The 13,340-nt window shown below is 31.6% G+C and overlaps 1 protein-coding gene across 1 annotated transcript; it reads left to right on the plus strand.

Annotated features, from left to right (window-relative positions):
• The first annotated feature begins 429 nt into the window (after positions 1 to 429).
• On the plus strand, positions 430 to 3,291 carry LOC127277923 (uncharacterized). Its single transcript, XM_051299371.1, has one exon. The coding sequence runs from the start codon at positions 430 to 432 to the stop codon at positions 3,289 to 3,291; it is 2,862 nt and encodes a 953-aa protein (XP_051155328.1).
• Positions 3,292 to 13,340: the final 10,049 nt, after the last annotated feature.

The raw sequence follows: 13,340 nt of genomic DNA on the forward strand, positions 1-13,340 counted from the left end.
GCTATAAATAAAAATAACAAAGGCGAAGAACGAGCTAATCGAATATTAAAATCAACGAGTCGTCGCGTTGGTGATTCTTGGGAAACCGGTTTGCTATGGAAAAATGATAATGTCGAAAAATCCGATGGCAAAATAGTAGCCCAAAACCGACTAAAGTCTTTAGAAAGAAAATTAGATAGCAACCCCCAATATGCTTTAGAATATTGTCAGCAAATGGAAAGAATGATTAGTCTTTATGCCAAACCAGCGCCCTCAGATTCAAAAGGTAAACGAATTTGGTACATTCCGCACTTCGGTATCAAAAATCCAAACAAACCAGAAAAAAAGGTCAGAATAGGATTCGATGCCGCCGCGAAATCAAACGGGACTAGTTATAATGATTAGTTGTTAGCGGGACCAGACTTATTAAAATCATTATTAGGCGTATTAATGAGATTTAGACAATACCCGGTTGCCATTAAGGGCGATATACAAGACATGTTTCTTAGAGTCAAAGTTCGCGCGGAGGATCAAAACGCTCAAAGTTTTTTATGGCGGGGAATGGATAGAAAAAATCCCCCAAAAGAATACGTAATGACCTCTTTAATATTTGGGTCAAAATCATCTCCTTGTAGCGCTAATTACATAAAGAACACGAATGCCAGGGAATTCACGAATATTATGTCTGAAGCAGTCTCAGCAATAATAAATAATACATATATGGATGATTTTCTTCTCAGCGTGATATCTAAAACGAAGGCTACCAAAATAATAACTCAAGTTTCTGAAATCAATTCAAAGGCCGGTTTTCACATGCATGAATGGTCTAGCAACAGTCCTGATGTTTTAAAGTCGATAGAACAAGATAGCACAAATAGTTCTGTTGACCTTAGATTAAATAGCGTTGAAGACAAATCTGACAAAGTCCTTGGACTACGTTGGGACACAAATTCCGACACATTTACCTTTAATTTAGGACTAAACAAAATTCCCGCAAAATTGTTAACAGAAGCTAAACCTCCAACAAAAAGAGAGTTTTTAAAAATAATAATGTCGATTTTTGATCCATTGGGATTCTTGTCACCATTCACTGTTAAATCAAAGATTCTCATGCAAGAAATTTGGATAAGTGGAATTAATTGGGATTCACCTTTGGCTGATGACGAAAGAGAAACTTGGCAATCGTGGCTAGCAGAATTAAGACAGGTGGGCGCGTGCTCGGTGCAGCGATGCTACTTATATTCGAACGAAAATGTAAAAAGAACCGAATTGCATGTCTTTTGCGACGCGAGTAAAAGAGCTTACGCAGCTGTAGCCTATTGGAGGTTCGAAAAGGCAGACGGTCAAATTGAAACAAGCATTATTGCTAATAAAAGTAGAGTAGCACCCTTAAAGCCACTCTCGATCCCCCGATTAGAATTACAAGCCGCTTTACTGGGAAGTCGCCTCGCGCAAACAATAGAAAAAGAGCATAATTTAAAAATAGATCAACGAATTTTATGGTCAGACTCGCGCACGGTAATATTATGGTTAAAGTCAGATCCAAGATTCTATCACACATTCGTCGCCCATAGATTAGGAGAAATTTGCGAATTAACTTCACCCTCAAATTGGAGATGGGTCCCTACGAACGATAACCCAGCAGACGATGCAACAAAATTCAGTAAAACCCCGTTAAATTCAAATCAACGATGGTTCTTTGGACCACCGTTTTTAAAAAAAAGAGAATCCGACTGGCCAGATCAAACCGCGATATTTAACGAAGATTCTGTCAATTTAGCAAGCGCCGAAAAGAAAGGTCCGAATGTTGCAACATTGGTCATAGCGAAAGATAAATGCATACCTGTTGCCTCGAACTTTTCCTCCTATAAACGGTTATTAGGCAGCACAGCGCAAATGTTATTGGCGATAGATAAAATGAAAGGAAATAAAAATCGAACTTTGTCCGTTGAACATTTACAAGCTGCAGAAAAATTAATATTGATAGAATCGCAAAAGCAGAGTTTTTCAGATGAGATAAAGGAATTGCAACACGGTAGTCCAATAAAAAAATCTAGTCGCCTTGCAAATTTGAACCCAAAACTGTCAAATGACGGATTACTGAGATTAGAGAGTAGAGTAGCCGACAAAGTTGATATTTCCTTTGACAATGAACCGATAATTTTGGACGGTAAACATCACGTCACAAGATTGTTGTTAGAGGAATATCATATTGCACAAAAACACGGGAGTCCTAATACAGTAATAAACGAAATTCGCCAAAAATATTGGATTTTAAATTTGAGAAATTCCTTGCGATCAATCGGAACGCATTGTCAGTATTGTAAATTAAGAAGCGAAAAACCAAAAGTGCAAATAATGGGGAAATTACCTTCCGCGAGGTTAGCGTATAAAAAACGACCGTTTTCCTATTGCGGTCTAGATTATTTTGGACCTCTATCGATCACAGTCGGAAAGAAAACCAGACTATCGAAAGGAAAGCACAAACGTTGGGTGGCGTTGTTTACGTGCTTAACAACCCGAGCCATCCACTTAGAGTTAGTGGATAATTTAAGTGCTGATTCTGCCATAATGGCTCTTTGTAGAATGTCAAATCGGAGAGGTCGACCCCTTGAAATCCATTCTGATAATGGCACAAATTTTCGAGGGGCGGATAAAGAATTACGAGAATCTCTACGATTTGACGTTCAACAAGAATCCGCCACTAGAAAAGGGATCAAATGGTGTTTCATTCCCCCGGGAACACCTCACATGGGAGGTTCGTGGGAACGTATGATACGCTCAGTAAAGGTAGCGCTGAAGATGATACTGAAAGAACAGTCTCCCAAAGAAGAGACGCTGCGCACCCTTTTAACCGAAGTAGAACATTCGGTTAATTCGCGACCCCTTACCGATGTGTCCTTAGATCCGCGAGATGATGAAGCCTTAACGCCAAATCACTTCTTGATTGGCACCTCCTCTGGCAATTTAACTTATCGACGACACGAACAACAAATTGAATGTCCAAAAAAGCAATGGGAAATAGCACAGTATTTTGCCGATTGCTTCTGGAAGCGATGGTTAAGAGAATACCTGCCTACATTGCTTCCAAGAAAAAAGTGGCATTCAGAATCTGAATCATTGAAAATAGGCGAAGTGGTTGTGATCGCCGATCATCAGTCATCGCGAAATATGTGGTTAAAAGGGATAGTTGAACGAACGTTTCCCGGACGCGATAATCTAGTACGCGTTGTAGAGGTGCGCACAATAAAAGGTACATTTATAAGACCGATCATAAAGCTCATAAAATTAACAGAAGTACAAGCCCCATAGCCTTGTACGGGGAGGAGATATTGTAAAATACTGAATTTAAAAGTTGCGTTTTATTTAATATTAGAAATATTTGCGTTCACAGTTGTTCGAATTTTGTTTCGTTTAAGAATAAATCATGATTTATTTGAATACCTGAAAAGCCGGCTTAAATAAGAAAAGCCGATGAGAGCCAGTAATAAAGGGAAAAACCCTTATACTGAAGAAAAATAAATAATAGCCAGCCACAAGGGCTGAAGTCGAGCCAACTTATTAGTTGAAGTACCCTTTGTCTTTTCTCCATACCTGCCCCCCCCTTTTTTCCTTTCTTTGAGTTTATTATAGGGTCAGGTCATGCCATCGGGAGAACACGGGAGAGGAGAGAGGGAAAAGGAAGGCTGATGACAATTTGCAACGAAATCAACGCTAAGAACATTTTTGAATTTCAATATGTAATGTTGTTTGATAAAGCACTGTGGTCTTAAGGAAAATATACAAGTTTATATATATGGATATTTGTTATTATTATTAACCTTCTCGAATACACTACAATACCATTGGTAAATAAAGTATGGGTTCACCACTTCCACTCACGGGAATTAAACGGTCATCACCTATTTCACGTATACAATAATAGAAAACAAATTTCCCTCAACCCAAGGCTGTGTGGATAAAACGGGCGATCACGGATTGCGTCCTGTAAAGGGAACTGGTGTACTCCTGCTCTACAGGCTTGACCTGAGCTTGGACCTCTAGTAAGTCAATTACAGCGGGGGCCTGTGTGGCGTTCTCAGGCTTAATGACAATATTATTTTATAACGCTCAATGAGTTTTTCATCCAAATTTTTAAATATAAACATTTTTTAATTCCTTTTGACATATTTCGCAGAATTTCACGATTACGAGCATATGTTGTTCCAAATATAAATGTTAATATTTAGAAGTTTTATGATTTTGGTACAATAAACCTATACGATGTGTTTTAAACCAATTTAACCCAAAGGTGCTGGCACCAAAGATTTTCTACTTCATTTTAATTCTCTAGTATAAGCACATGGTTATAACTCGGGCGCGGCTGATAAGATGAGGGACACCACTTCCCCTTACAGGACAGTAATTAAACGATCATCGACCATCTTATATAAACAATAATAGAAAATAAACCCTCAACCGAAGGCTGTTTTTGACGAAACAAATTGCAGGTAGAAACCCTCGAGAACCCTCATTATCAAAGCAAAGATATATACAGGGTGTCCCAGGCGAGGGTGTACATATTAAAGGTGGGTAATCTCGATTAAAAAATAAGACGAAAAGTCTTATGTCGTTTATAAAAATTCCTCACCGTTTGCGAGTAATTAAAAAAAGAAAATTGACCAATTAGAGGCCGCGAAATGAGTTCAGGCGCCAAAAGGCATGGTCCCGCCTAGCTTTGGATTTTCCCACCAGCCCCACCACTCCAACCTTTCCTACTATTCCCATCTTATTGCCCTCTCCATTCATCCCTTTCCTACCTGCAATAAGATGGGAATAGTAGGAAAGGTTAGAGTGGTGGGGCTGGTGGGAAAATCCAAAGCTAGGCGGGACCATGCCTTTTGGCGCCTGAACTCATTTCGCGGCCTCTAATTGGTCAATTTTCTTTTTTTAATTACTCGCAAACGGTGAGGAATTTTTTTAAACGACATAAGACTCTTCGTCTTATTTTTTAATCGAAAATACCTACCTTTAATATGTACACCCTCGCCTGGGACACCCTGTATATATACATAATCTAATAATAACGAGAAATTTTAAGTGCTAAGAAAATGTGAATGAATGAAGGAATGAATACAAAGATTATTATAAGATAATTCTTCCATATGTATATATATTGTATTATTTTAAATCGATTTTTGGAAGACAGGTGAATAAAACACATTCACATATGTAATTACAACGTTTCGGAGGCACAGTTCGCCACCATCCTCAGGTCACTTTATTATAATCTAAACAAATTCAATACATACGGAATAAACCAAAAAATTCAAAAAAAAAAATTAATTTTTCTTTTTAAAAAAAATATCTACCTAATTAAAAGAAATTGCACCAACATTTCATCAAAGGAGTAAAAAAGCAAATAAAAAATTGTAAAAGTTTAAATTATAAATCACGATCATGATTATTGTAAGTGATTAGTCAAACTGAGTCTAACGGTGACAATTTTCACATTATATACAGAATAATGGGTCAATGAAGCTTCATAGAAATATTATGAATATAATCATTTTTAATTTGTTTAGATTGTAATAAAGTGACCTGAGGATGGTGGCGAACTGTGCCTCCGAAACGTTGTCATTACATATGTGAATGTGTTTTATTCACCTGTCTTCCAAAAATCGATTTAAAATAATAGAATATTAAATTTTAATAATTTAGAAAAATTATAAATCCTAAATATTATCTAATAAAGAAATAATGAATGCCAACAATATGAGAAGGTTAAATTTTTCTGGTCTCTTCTCTTAGAACAATGAACTTATATTTCTTGAAATTAAAGATATATGTTATTTCCAAGCGCTGTTGTTCATGTTTTGACATTATACGTGTGTGCAATTAAAGATTTGAATAAATAAAAATTAGGGCAATTTAAGATTGCAAAAGAATATAAATTAAAACATTTCTAATTAATCAAATTAAATTTAAATAAAAAAATTCTAGTCAAATAAATAATGTCAAACGACAAGAGGAGAAAATATATGCTCTTAAAACATAGATAACTTTATCTTATTGATAGTTTTACCTGTCTGATATTTAATGTTCTTAACGAGTTTACCACGCCACGAGTTTTCCACATCTTTAAGTTTAAAGAAAGCAGAGTTGAATTTAATTTTATCCACGTCAGAAGGCAAAAAGCAATAACTCGTCTCGTCTTCATTTCCTATAATCCATTTGGAGGCAACTAGTCGTGGCTTGTCCTCATCAACTAACCAAATCACAGTATAATCTGGAGCAGATTTTTTCATGGCATTCAAATTTTTAGTAAATAAAAATATACTGCCGATTGACAAGTAAAGTTTCCCAACAAATATTGATTGTAGAATATTTATAAAAATTATTTTAATAAAGGTAAGCAACATTTTTTTTCATTTTTAATGATTAATAATAATTAATAATTGTTTAATAATTCTTGAATATTTGTAATAATATAATTAAATCCTGAACATTTCTTATAGAAATAAATAACTCATAAATTTCTATTTTTCGAGTATCAATATTCTTTTTATTCAATTATTAATTTATATTTTAAAAATAGTAAAAATTTAACCTTTTAAAACTTTTTTCAAAAATATTTTTTATTGTACTTTTTTTAAATTAAAAAAAATCATATAAAAAATTGTTAAAAAATAGTAAAAATTGTTAAAAAAGACAAATTTTAAAAGAATCGCTATTAAAATTTAAACAAATCAAAATTAACCTTATTTAGGGGTTATATTTAAAAATTAAATGTTCATACATTTTCAACAGATTTTCATCAATCAAAAGCAACCAGCAGTAAACATCAATTTTATTAACATTAATAATGACATTTTAATGTATGTCATTAATGTTTACCGTACCATAAGATTTACAAATTAGTTCATAATTTTAAACACTGTTGTAAGTATACATTTAAACGTTATTTTAAAATATTATCAATAACTAAAATTTTATAAATAAAAAAATTAAAGAAAAATTTGTTTCTATTATTACGATAATTCCTGATGAGTTATGTTTTTTAAATGAAAGACAATTTCTTTTAAAGAAACACACTCAATCTAACAAAGATATTCTCAGAATACACTTGGGACGTCCTATGAATATCTTACTCTACATAACTGAATCAGTGAAATTCCACTGAAGATCAGAGAAATTTGTCTAAAGATCAGTAAAAATTCACTGAGAATTAGTGACTCTATTCTCAAGATTTAAATCAGTGATGTTTAATTTAAAATCATTTAAAAATGACTGTTGTTTCAATTTTTTAACTGATTTTGAGATAAACACTGATTTAAATATTGAGAATTGAATCACTGATTCTCAGTCAAATTTCACTGATTCAGTTTTAGAGAGTAATTTGCCGATATCCTTAGCATGTTAACACGATATTCTGAATATCTGAATAAATTTAAAAATATTAGTGCAATACCAAGACTAAAAAAATTTATTTTACAGAAAAACGAGTTGATTCTTTGACTGATTGAAATAATGCCGAAGTCAAAATCATCATTTTATACAAGAAGACATATTCGTCGACTGCGAGAAGATCAATCAAAGTTAGATTTGAAGCTGTTAACTTCTGATAATTTAACTGAAGAATCCACTGATGATGAAATCAATGATGTTGAAATCAGAGCAAAAGAAGAGGTTGATTTAAAAAATATTTTTGGGGAAATATTATTTGATGATACAATGATCGAAATCGATTCGGATAATGAGCACAATACAAAAAATATAATTAATAAAAATCAAGGAACACCGCGAAGCACATCTATAGAAATTCTATCTGATGGCGGCGAATACCATCACTTGGGTTTAAAACGTGCTCTTAACTCAATTGTAAAAAATTATAAATCAAATCAAAACACAATTGATTTAATAATTAATATTGACGGTTTACCAATAACTAAATCACCTGCTAAATCATTATGGCCAATTATGTGCTCAGATTTCAACACAAAAAACGTCTATTTGATAGGGGCATATCATAATTCTTTTCATCCTCACGATTCCAACGAATTTTTGCAAGAATTTACGGATGAGATATCTTTTTATTGCACTAATAGTTTTAATTATAATGGAAAAAAATACAACGTCAATTTTTTAGCATTAGTGTGTGATGTTCCAGCTAAGAAATTAATTTTAAAAGTAAAAGGTCATACAGGCTATTATAGTTGTCCGACATGTGAGATTAAATGAGAAGGACTTCGACCTGAAAATTGGAATAAAAATAAGAAGAAAAAGAAAAAAAGAGTATGCTTTCCAGGTACAGGTCCTTTCAATTCCAGAACAGATGAAAAGTTTAAAAGTCATGTTTACAAAGGCACATACCAAGAAAGCACGCAAACAATTTTGATCGACATTCCTGGCTTTGGACCAGTATCCAAGGTTCCTCGTGACTATATGCATCTAGTATTGCTAGGGATTGTGAAAAAATTGATTTGGCTCTGAATTAGGGCCTGCTGGTGTTAAATTAGAAGAAAAGCAATTAGATCGAATTACTGAAAAACTTTTCGAATTAAGAAAAACACAACCATCGGATTTCAATAGAGAAGCTAGATCAATTCGAGATTTTGAAAATTGGAAAGCAACAGAATTAAGGACATTTTTACTCTACAGTGGGCCAGTTGGATTGCAGGGAATTTTGGATCAACAAATGTATAACAATTTCTTGTCACTTCATGTACCAATTACTATACTTTCAAGTCCGATTCACATCAAAATTGCCGCTAACATTGACTATGCTGATCAACTTTTAAAGTACTTTATAGAAAGTTTTCAACAAATTTATGGTAGGATATTTATGTCTCATAATTTTCACAATCTTCTACGTCTTTGTGAAGACGTGAAGACGTATGGATACTTAGATTCATTCAGTGCCTTCCGATTTGAAAATTATATGTCTATTATAAAAAAAATAAGAAAGAAAGACAAACCATTACAACAATTCTAAAGGACCATTAAGTAACAAAATAGAAAATGTTAGCAAACAATACAAACGGATTGAATTGAATTCTTTCTACATTGATTGTGGCACTTCAAGAAATAATTCTATTTTACTTGAAAATGGACGTGTTGCTTGTATTGTTAACATTATAGAATGTAAAGATAACAATATTTTCCTAATCGGGAAAGAAATTTTAACAACTGGAGACTTATATGAAAAACCTCTGAATTCAAGTTTGCTTAATATTCATTTACTATCAAAAGAAGCAACTAATTTTTCAATCTGGCGTTTAGATGAAGTAAAAGCAAAATTGTGGAGAATTAGAGGAAAAAATGTATCAATTATTTTTCCACTACTTCATACTGAATTGGAAAATTAATTTCTATTTTGTCAGATAAGGTATTTATCAAAAATTGTAAGTATATATAAAACTTTGAAAATAAATAAAAAATAAATATTATATAAAATAAATATTAAATAAAAAAATATATAATTTTTGTTTACAATACTAATAATTACTGTTATCTATTTTACAGGGTGATCGTTATGTAGCGGATTTCTTAAATTTTTTCATAGTAATTTTTTATGTTTAAAAACCGATAAAAATTGAATTAGAAAAATGTTTTTGAAGGTTCGAACCAAAACACAGCCCCACAAAAAAAAAGTGTCATGTACTTTTGACCGGAATACCCTATCCCTATGTATTTTGACGCGCTGAACACGAATCCGAAGTCCGTTTTGCTCCATCACGTCAGGATTTTTTTCTAACCTCAAAAAACATGTCGGATTTTGAGAGATAGGCGATTTTTAAAAAAATTAATTTATTTACTTCAAACTTGGTATCTAGGGGTTTTTTGGGTCGCCGATTACAAATCTGCCGACAGACTTTCAAAAAAAAAACAAAAAAATACGTGTCAAATTGTTTTCAAAAAACTACAAAACTGCCAAGTTTCAGAAAAAACGGCGTACGGCACTTCCCTAGTGTTACTTGTCATCAACATAGAAAACCTGTAGATACCAAATTTCATAAAAATCTGACAATTTTTTAAAAATAATTTCTTAATATTTGATCAGACATATCGAATTTCGGAAATCTGACATCAGATTCGTAATCAGCGACCCAAAAAACCCCTAGATACCAAGTTTGAAGTAAATCTTAAAATTTTTTCAAAATTCGTGCGTCATATTGGATCCGCCATTTTGGATTTTGAAAATCTAACTTCAGATTCGTAATCAGCGACACAAAAAATCCCCAGATACCAAGTTTGAAGTTAATACATCAATTTTTAAAAAAATCGCCTACTTCTCAAAATCCAACATGTTTTTTGAGGTTAGAAAAAATCCTGACGTGATGGAGCAAAACGGACTTCGGATTCGTGTTCAGCGCGTCAAAATACATAGGGTTAGGGTATTCCGGTCAAAAGTACATGACACTTTTTTTTTGTGGGTCTGTGTAATGAATGTAATGATTATTTCTTATGTTATAGTAATCGTCATAATTATTCAGTACAGATTGATGTCCTGCAGTCTATAAACAAAGAAAACATATTATAACCCTATAAGTGAGCTGAGAATCAGTTGTCATTTGACATATAAATGGGAAAAAAATATTTTAATCTTAAAAGTGATTCGAAATTGATTTGTGCCACTATATTTTAAATCATTTTTCCAGATCCACTGTATTTTACGTCTTTAAATGTTATAAAAATTTATTTTCATTTTGGAATATAATTAAAACAATAGAAAAGTACTTACTGAATTGTATTAATTATAGATTAGTTTCTATAATTTGAATTGAAATAATATACATGTACATAAAAAGTTTAGAATAAAAAAGTTTTTATTATTAGTTAATATGATTATCAGTCTTCCTTCTATTATTGAAATGATTTTTATTTTGTTTATATCTCACGGTGGGTCTGAGTAAAGTTCAACCCAAAGAAGCTTGCGTATCAAAATTTCTTCTTGATTTCTTTTTTAGGATGTCTCCTGATAATTTTGAGCCCAAAAAGAAAAAAATCGCCTTAGCCGTTTTTGAAAAAACTCATTTTTTCGATATTTTGAAAATTCAAATTAACATATTTTTGAAAAAAATATATAATTGTAAGGTTATTATGGGCTTAATTCATTTAAAATAACCGAAATTAATGTTCCATAGATGCTCAATTCTTTGCAACAATTTTAACCCATAAAAATACTTGAAAAACCGTGAAAAATGTGTTAAAAAGTCGATTTTTTTAAAATTACTCCCTCCCATTGCATTTTAACCGATTAATAGTGCTTACAAAAATTAAAGCTTATAAAATTATCTGTAAGTTAAAAAAAAGTCGAACGATTTATCTTTAAAATTGTCAGAGATATGGCCTTTAGAATACAAAAAATATACAAAAAATTTTTTAAAAAGTCAGTTTTTGTGAAATATCTAATGTCTTGTAACTCTAAACATACTGCTACCCACGAATATATTAAAGTAGACATAATTCTGAGTAAATCTAAAAAAATAGAGGTTTCTAGCTTAATTACAACAAAAGTTATGACCGTCTAAAAATTACTTTTTTATCTTTACTTCTATAACATTATTTTGTTAATGTCTTAATGTATTACGATGTTAATGTTGTTATTATATTATTATATAATTTATATTTATATTTATATATATATATATATATGTCTAATGGCAGGTTCCACGACCAAATTTTTTTTTTCTTTTAAACGATGCTAATAGTGCCACATTAATAATCTATGCAACGATTATTGCAATAAAAATGTTTTTTAATATTAAAAAATTGATTCTTCTATATAAAGGTTCATTCCACGACCGAGAATCTATAATGATTTCCCCTCAAGCGCTTCCCCACCCTATTGCACTTGATACGCCCACCAGAAGTAACGACCAATAGTTAAAACAACCTTTTTATATAAAAACGGTCGTGGAACCTGGGAAGCGTAGAATTTCAGAAAAACTAGTTATATATTAAAATTTAACGTTTAAAGAATGTAAAATCAGTAAAGACAATTGTTAATTTCTTTTGTTTAAAACATTTATATATTCAAAATAAATTCCAGAAAATACGAAAACTAATCGTAGAGGAATTAATTGGTAGTGGAAAATACCACAATATATATCATCATTGAATACATTCTAAAAAGTATTAAATTATTTACGTATTTTATAAAAATAACTTTCCGACAATACAGAAAGTTAAAATATTTATAAAAAGCTCTTTAGTAGCTATTAAATTTCGTAATAACATGGAAGAAAAAATTGGTCGTGGAAAAACACTCGGTCGTGGAATCTGCCCCTATCGATATTTCATGATTAAAACATTTCAATAGGTGAAAAATAGTTTATGTATGTTTCAAACATTAATTTTAGACACACTGAAAGTTGCAATAGTTAAGAAAAACACTTTAGTAACTCTAAAGTAATGTTATATCATGCCAAAAAAAAAGGTCGTGGAAAAACAATCAGTCGTGGAATCTGCCACTATCGATATTTCATGATTAAAACATTTCAATAGGTGAAACATAGTTTTTGTATGTTTTAAACATTAATTTCAGACACACTGAAAGTTGCAATAGTTAATAAAAACACTTCAGTAGCTCTAAAGTAATATTTATAATGCCAAAAAAATTGGTCGTGGAAAAACAATCGGTCGCGAAATCTGCCACTATCGATATTTCATGATTAAAAGTTTTGAACAGGTAAAAAATAGTTTATGTATGTTTTAAACATTAATTTCAAAAACACAGATAGTTTAAATAGTGTAGTAATAATAGTAGTAATATTTATTAATGCAAAAAAATTGGTCGTGGAAAAACTGTCGGTCGTGGAATCAGCCACTATCGATATTTCATGATTAAAACATTTCAATAGGTGAAAAATAGTTTATGTATGTTTCAAACATTAATTTTAGACACACTGAAAGTTGCAATAGTTAAGAAAAACACTTCAGTAACTCTAAAGTAATGTTATATCATGCCAAAAAAAAGGTCGTGGAAAAACAATCAGTCGTGGAATCTGCCACTATCGATATTTCATGATTAAAACATTTCAATAGGTGAAACATAGTTTTTGTATGTTTTAAACATTAATTTCAGACACACTGAAAGTTGCAATAGTTAATAAAAACACTTCAGTAGCTCTAAAGTAATATTTATAATGCCAAAAAAATTGGTCGTGGAAAAACAATCGGTCGCGAAATCTGCCACTATCGATATTTCATGATTAAAAGTTTTGAACAGGTAAAAAATAGTTTATGTATGTTTTAAACATTAATTTCAAAAACACAGATAGTTTAAATAGTGTAGTAATAATAGTAGTAATGTTTATTAATGCAAAAAAATTGGTCGTGGAAAAACTGTCGGTCGTGGAATCAGCCACTATCGATAT

This window comes from Leptopilina boulardi, unplaced genomic scaffold (assembly GCF_019393585.1).
Source record: "Leptopilina boulardi isolate dan_hultmark-lab unplaced genomic scaffold, ZJU_Lbou_2.1 LbouV2_190, whole genome shotgun sequence".
NCBI lineage: Eukaryota > Metazoa > Arthropoda > Insecta > Hymenoptera > Figitidae > Leptopilina > Leptopilina boulardi.

What these genes read in the sequence shown, in the direction of transcription:
- LOC127277923 (XM_051299371.1), top strand. Translation starts at nt 430, where the DNA reads ATGAGATTTAGACAATACCCGGTTGCCATTAAGGGCGATATACAAGAC.